Source organism: Arachis stenosperma, unplaced genomic scaffold (assembly GCF_014773155.1).
Source record: "Arachis stenosperma cultivar V10309 unplaced genomic scaffold, arast.V10309.gnm1.PFL2 arast.V10309.gnm1.Scaffold_100034, whole genome shotgun sequence".
NCBI classification, from domain to species: domain Eukaryota; kingdom Viridiplantae; phylum Streptophyta; class Magnoliopsida; order Fabales; family Fabaceae; genus Arachis; species Arachis stenosperma.
In genome coordinates, this window is record NW_026651373.1 from 861,913 (window position 1) to 869,463 (window position 7,551).

At 41.6% G+C, this 7,551-nt stretch overlaps 1 protein-coding gene across 1 annotated transcript; it reads left to right on the forward strand.

The window, feature by feature from the left end:
* Positions 1-601: 601 nt before the first annotated feature.
* On the forward strand, positions 602-1,468 carry LOC130960021 (uncharacterized). The gene is made up of 2 exons (XM_057885384.1): positions 602-924; positions 1,009-1,468. The coding sequence occupies exons 1-2, from the start codon at positions 602-604 to the stop codon at positions 1,466-1,468; spliced, it is 783 nt and encodes a 260-aa protein (XP_057741367.1).
* The last annotated feature ends 6,083 nt before the right edge of the window (positions 1,469-7,551 follow it).

Sequence of the window (7,551 nt, forward strand, 5' to 3'; positions counted from 1 at the left end):
CTGGCCAACCATCAACTACATGGGGGCAAAATGAAGAAACTCAAGAGGAGCAACAGCAGGAACAAGTCCAATACATGCATTCTAATCCAAATGAGTTCTATGGTGATACTTACAACCCCTCATGGAAGAATCACCCCAACCTCAGATGGGGAGACACTCACAACCAAAACCAACAACCATGGCAGAGGAACTCAAACCAAAACAACCCAAGAAACAACCAAAATTACAACCAGCATCAAACCAACCAAAACACCTACAGAAAACCTCAAAACAACTACCCCAATCTCAACCAATACCAATCCAATAACCAACCCATTAACCAAAATGCCCACCATCCATCACCTGCAACTCACAATCCATCACAAGCACCACCTGAATCCCAAAGACTCACAAACCTGGAGACCTTGATGGACAAAATGATGAAATACCGGAAATGGCAACCAAAAACCATGAAGCATCAATAAAAAGCCTAGAGAGGCAGATCGGGCAAATCTCCAAGCAAATCTCTGTTGAGAGACCTTCAAGCTCACTGCCTAGTGACACAATCCCAAATCCCAAGGAGGAATGCAAGGCAATACAATTAAGGAGTGGGAGAACATTGATGAGCAACAATGACACTACAAAGAAGCAGACGGAGAGCATCAAAGAACCAACAGAGGACGAGAAGCAAACAAAGGCAGATGAAGCTAAGGAGCAATTTGTGATGCCAAATAAAAGCACCAAAGAGAAGGACAATCAGCCACAGAGGTCAAGGGAAATGACTCAGGGACAACAGCAAATAGGAAAGAGCATCACTCCTCCAATGCCATATCCTCAGAGGTTCAATAAAGAAGTTAAGGACCAGCATTTCCACAAATTCCTTGAGACTTTCAAGAAGCTGGAAATTAACATTCCTTTAGCTGAAGCTCTTGAACAAATGCCTCTGTATGCCAAATTTTTAAAGGAGCTTATCAATAAGAAAAGAAGTTGGCTTGAGAAGGAAACCGTGTTACTCACCGAGGAATGCAGTGCTGTGATTCAACGGGGCATTCCACCAAAACTCAAGGATCCGGGAGGCTTTGTAGTATCGTGCACTATTGGCAAAACAATTCTCAACAAAGCTCTCTGTGACCTTGGGGCCAGCATCAATTTAATGCCTCTTTCAATGATGAGAAAGCTTGATATAGAAGAGCTTAAGCCCACTAGGATGTCATTAGTTATGGCTGACAGATCCATCAAGACACCCAATGGAATTGTGGAGAATCTGTTGGTGAAGATTGGGGAATTTATCTTCCCAGCAGATTTTGTGATTTTGGATACTGAAGAGGAAGGAAGCGACTCAATCATTCTAGGAAGGCCATTTTTACACACAGCAAGAGCCATCATTGATGTAGAAAAAGGGGAAATGATCTTCAGAGTCCATAATGAACAAATGATCATAAATGTTTCAAGTCAATGCAAAACATTCCGGAGCAAGAGGACTACGTAAAAGTGGATATGATAGAGAGTCTGGTGGAAAAAATGCTAGAAGAAAGTTCTCAGGAGCAAGAAGGAAATCAAGAGGCAACAGAAGAACAAGTAGCTGAGATCTTCATTAAGCAAGATGAGAAACAAGACAAGAAGGAAGAAGTACGGAAACAAGAATTGAAATCACTACCTCCCCATCTCAAATATGCATTTCTAGACACATCAGAGAGTTTTCCAGTGATCATTAACTCATCCCTGACAAAGAAGGAAGAGGGAGAACTTCTTAATGTGCTCAAAGCTCACAAAGATGCTTTAGGATGGACCATTGATGACCTGAAAGGAATCAGCCCTACAGTATGTATGCATAAAATCCTTTTGGAAGACAATTCCAAACCAGTAGTTCAACCTCAAAGAAGACTAAACCCCACAATGAAGGAAGTTGTCCAGAAAGAAGTAATGAAGTTGTGGAATGCAGGGATAATTTTCCCAATATCTGACAGCCCATGGGTGAGCCCGGTTCAGGTTGTACCAAAGAAAGGAGGAATGACGGTCATCACCAATGAGAAGAATGAGTTGATTCCTACTAGAACAGTGACTGGATGGAGGATGTGCATAGACTATAGAAGATTGAATGATGCCACCAGAAAGGACCATTTCCTTCTTCCATTCATTGATCAGATGTTGGAATGGCTAGCCGGTCATGCCTATTATTGCTTCTTGGATGGATACTCTGGGTATAATCAAATCGTGGTGGACCCCAAGGACCAAGAGAAGACTGCCTTTACATGCCCATTTGGAGTCTTTGCATACCGAAGGATGCCCTTTGGGCTTTGCAACGCCCCTGCCACATTTCAAAGGTGTATGCTATCCATTTTTTCTGATATGGTCGAAAAATTTCTAGAGGTCTTCATGGATGACTTCTCTGTTTTTGGTGATAATTTTAATGCTTGCCTGAACCATTTAACCCTTGTCTTGAAACGATGCCAAGAAACTAATTTGGTTTTAAACTGGGAAAAATGCCACTTCATGGTACCCGAAGGGATTGTCCTTGGCCATAAAGTTTCAAGAAAAGGGATAGAGGTTGATAAGGCAAAGGTTGAGATAATAGAAAAACTCCCTGCACCAATTAATGTGAAATCTGTTAGAAGTTTCTTGGGACATGCCGGATTTTATAGAAGGTTTATCAAGGACTTTTCAAAAATAGCCAAACCTTTAAGTAATTTGTTAATGCTTGATAATCCTTTTGTGTTTGATGAAGATTGCCGGCATGCCTTTGAAACCTTAAAACATAAACTCACAACAGCACCAATCATCACACCTCCAGATTGGGAATTACCTTTTGAACTCATGTGTGATGCAAGTGACCTTGCCATTGGTGCTGTACTTGGGCAAAAGAAAGGAAATCTGCATCATGTTATATATTATGCAAGTAAAGTGTTAAATGATGCCCAAAGAAATTACACCACGACAGAGAAGGAGTTGCTAGCTGTGGTCTATGCATTTGATAAGTTTAGATCATACTTGATAGGATCCAAAGTTGTGGTTTATACTGATCATGCTGCACTTAAATATTTGATGTCAAAGCAGGATGCTAAACCGAGACTCATCAGGTGGATATTGCTTCTACAAGAGTTTGACATTGAGATAAAAGATAGGAAGGGCACTGAAAACCGGGTTGCTGATCATCTATCAAAGCTACCACATGAAACAACTCAAAAAGCTTCTCAGCCCGTAAATGAAAGTTTCCCAGATGAGCACCTCTTACAGGTCCAGCAAGCACCTTGGTTTGCTGACATAGCATGTAAGGCCCACATCGGTTGGAGAGGGGAACGAAGCATGCCTTATAAGGGTGTGGATACCTCTCCCTAGCATGACGCGTTTTGACGAGTGAGTGTGGGGGGTTTAGGCTATCATCCCTATCGTCAAAGGCAAAACCGTGAGGCCTTGTGTGCCAAAGCGGACAATATCGTGCTAGCGGGTGGTCTGGGCTGTTACAGATGGTATCAGAGCCGGTCCCGAATCGATGTGCCAGCGAGGGCGCTGGGCTCCCTTAGGGGGGTGGATTGTAAGGCCCACATCGGTTGGAGAGGGGAACGAAGCATGCCTTATAAGGGTGTGGATACCTCTCCCTAGCATGACGCGTTTTGACGAGTGAGTGTGGGGGGTTTAGGCTATCATCCCTATCGTCAAAGGCAAAACCGTGAGGCCTTGTGTGCCAAAGCGGACAATATCGTGCTAGCGGGTGGTCTGGGCTGTTACATAGCAAACTACAAAGTTGGAAGGAAGATACCTCAAGAGTTCTCTAAACAACAAGTGAAGAGGTTAATCAATGAAGCAAGGAAATTTTCATGGGATGAACCCTTCCTATTCAAAAGATGCTCTGATGGAGTAATCAGAAGGTGCGTTCCCGAGAGTGAAATGAGGGATATCTTGTGGCATTGTCATGGTTCAGCTTATGGTGGACACTTTGGCCCAGAAAAAACAGCTGCCAAAGTACTGCAAAGTGGCTTCTATTGGCCAACTATCTTCAAAGATGCCAGAGAGTATGTTCACCAATGTGATAAATGTCAGAAAACAGGAGGGTTAACAAGAAGAAATGAGATGCCTCAAAACTTCATCTTGGAATTAGAATTGTTCGACCTATGGGGAATTGACTTCATGGGACCCTTTCCTCCTTCCTATTCTTTCAAATACATCTTGATAGCAGTGGAGTATGTCTCAAAGTGGGTGGAAGCCATAGCCACAACTACCTGTGATGCACAAATTGTCCTTCAATTCCTTAAAAAACACATCTTTACAAGATATGGAGTACCCAAGGGGATTGTTAGTGATGGTGGTGGTCACTTCTGCAACAAACAGATGGAAAAACTACTCCACAAATATAGAGTAGTCCATAAGGTAGCCACACCCTACCACCCTCAGACTAACGGCCAAGCTGAATTGGCAAATAGGGAATTGAAGAAGATCCTAGAGAAAACAGTAGGAATCACAAGAAAAGATTGGGCTAGAAAGCTAGAGGATGCACTATGGGCATATAGGACAGCTTTCAAGACTCCTATTGGCAAGTCACCCTTTCAGCTTTTGTATGGCAAATCCTGCCACCTTCCTGTAGAACTTGAACACAGAGCTTTTTGGGCTACTAAACTCCTCAACCTTGATTCCCAAGCTGCAGGAGAGAAAAGGCTGTTACAACTAAATGAGTTAGATGAATTCAGGCTAGACGCGTATGAAAGTGCCAAGATATACAAGGAGAGAGCTAAGAGGTGGCATGACAAGAAGATCACAAAGAAGGAATTCAAGCCGGGACAGCAAGTGCTCCTGTACAATTCAAGGCTTAAACTTTTCCCTGGCAAACTAAGGTCTAAGTGGACTGGGCCATACTTGGTGACAAAGGTTTTTCCCTATGGGAGTATTGAACTGCTTGATGAGGCAACAAAGAGTCAATTCACAGTAAATGGTCACAGAGCAAAGTTATACTTGGGAGGACAATGGGACAAGGAGAAAGAGGTCCAGAACCTACAGCCCTCTTGAAGAGAATGGAAAAATGTCAAGCTAATGACAATAAAAGAGCGCTTGTTGGGAGGCAACCCAACCTGAGGTAGTTTTCTTTTCATATCTTTTTCAATAGAAATGTTGAATAATTGACATGTATTGCAAGGAACTAAGTTTGGTGTTACACACCAAAAACAAATTAAGGGAGAATGTGGGATTCTAAGTTTGGTGTTCCACCAAAACTTCATTTAGAAACACATTCTAACCTCTTGCACATTGCTAGTCTCAAGCAATCAAGCAAATTATTCAACCATATAATTGCTTTTTAGTCCTAACTCTATAACTTGTAGCAAGAACATAAAAGTCTGCCCAGAATAAAAATATTGAATCAGAGGAAATAGCAAGGAATTTGGCATCATGACTCAAAAAGGGGCACAACAGAAGGACGAGCAAAAAAACTGCAAACCAATAGGTTGTATATACACTTAACCTTTGCTGTTGAGAAATGTTTTGAGTGTGTTCTGCTAAAGTGTTCATTTAGTTCAAATAGAGTCAATTTCCCTTTAAAATAAGTAAGCTAGTTTAAGTTGTGCTTGTGTGTTTACTTTCACTTGACTAAGAGCATGTTCTGTCCCCTGCATCTTTAAATCAATAAAAGAAATGTTTGAATGTGAAGTGAGATAGTTCTCTGTTAGATAGAAGTATGATAAAAGTAAGTGGTGGTATGTGTGTGATTGTATAAGAACTCACTTTTAGTGAATAAGTGAACTAGAATGTCTCATTCTAAGTATAGAGTGGCTTACTGTCTATGAATCTCAATAAGAAAATCCTTGGTTCAAAAGAAAAACAAAAAGAAAGAAAGAAAAGAGATAGCCAAAAGATGGCAGAACCAAAGAAAACAAAAAGAAACAAAGCTGGACACCAATAGCTTGAACCTTAAAAATATGCCTGTGGTGTCTGTGTATTAGGATCTGCTTGGACTACTAAGCTCTTTGGAGTGCTTCAACACTCGGTGACTTGGATTAACTAATCCGGGATCATCAGCTGAAAATCCACTATCAAGAGCAACCTAATTACAAGGCATTTAGTAACCCAAAGAGGTGCTGGGCATCAATGTTTAAAAGGAAAGGTGAGCCAAGTGTCCATGGTGAATAATGTGTCAAGTATACAGAAAAGAAAATGAACTTGCTACACATGACACTCAAATAAAGCTTTAAACAAAGTAATAGTCAAGGATAAAGGAATAATGAGAGGTCATAGCAATAGGTTACTTGAAGCTTGAAGGAGACTTTCTAGGCCTAAGAGTCAATAAGAAGTGAGTATTGCATATCCACACAAAATCCCATGAACTACCAATAACTTTCTGCTAGCATGAACACCCTCTTTCATTTCATTCTTTCTTCTTAATAATTCATTTCTTGCTTGGGGACAAGCAAGCTTTAAGTTTGGTGTTGTGATGACAAGTCATCTTAGCCTAGTTTTACTAGTCTTTTTCTTTTGTTTTCACTTGAACTATGCACTTTCTTGAGCTACAAGCAAGCCAATTTAGGTAGATTTTCATGCTTCCTTTGATTGAATCAACCATAGATAAATTAATACAATTTCATGAGGTTTGATGCCATAATTGGTGCATATTAGGATAGAATGTACATCTCATGATTTTGAGCATAGCTTTGATGTGTTTGGTTGATTTATGATAGGTGAAGAAAGCTTGGAAAAAGGTTGAAGCAAGAAGGAATGGCTAGAAGCAAAGAGGGAGCAATAAAACAAGTGAAATTGAACCAAGAAACATAAAGTTGGAGTTGAAGTTAGCCCTCAAACTTTGGCACAAACTTTTGGTGGAAAGTTAGCCTCAAAGTTAGCCCCCTAACTTGAAGGCTAACGTGAGAAGTTGAAATTTCTCCCCTGGGCATTCAAAGCTTGTGCCAACGTTAGCCCCCTAACTTGGAGGCTAACGTTGGCATGTCAATTTCTCCCAGGGTAGCCAAAGTTTGCGCCAACGTTAGCCCCCTAACTTGGAGGCTAACGTTGGCATGTCAATTTCTCCCAGGGGCTACTCAAGTTTGCGCCAACGTTAGCCCCCTAACTTGGAGGCTAACGTTGGCATGACAATTTCTTCTCCAGGGTGGCCAAAGTTTGCGCCAACGTTAGCCCCCTAACTTGGAGGCTAACGTTGGCATGTCAATTTCTCCCAGGGGCTAGCCAAAGTTTGCGCCAACGTTAGCCCCCTAACTTGGAGGCTAACGTTGGCGCCATTTGTGTTTAAGGAAGGGCCAACGTTGGCGCTCAAGTTAGACCCCTAACTTGGAGGCCAACGTTGGCATCAGGAAATGTGGGCTGCTGATATGAAAAGTTAGCTTCAAAGTTAGCCCCCTAACTTTGACTCAAACTTTTAATCCAACTTTGCAAAATTCAAATCCGGTTCAAATGGTTCACTTGGGTTTCTCTCCAAACTTCAAGAGCAATCAACCAAGGCCTCTTTCAACCCAATTCCACCAAGAGCAAAGGCCCAACTCAAGGCTTGAAGATCATTTGAAGAAAGTGTATAAATAGGCTAGAATTCAAGTTATTCGGGGAGCTTCCCTTTTTAGTTTTTAGAAAGCTTTCTTCTCG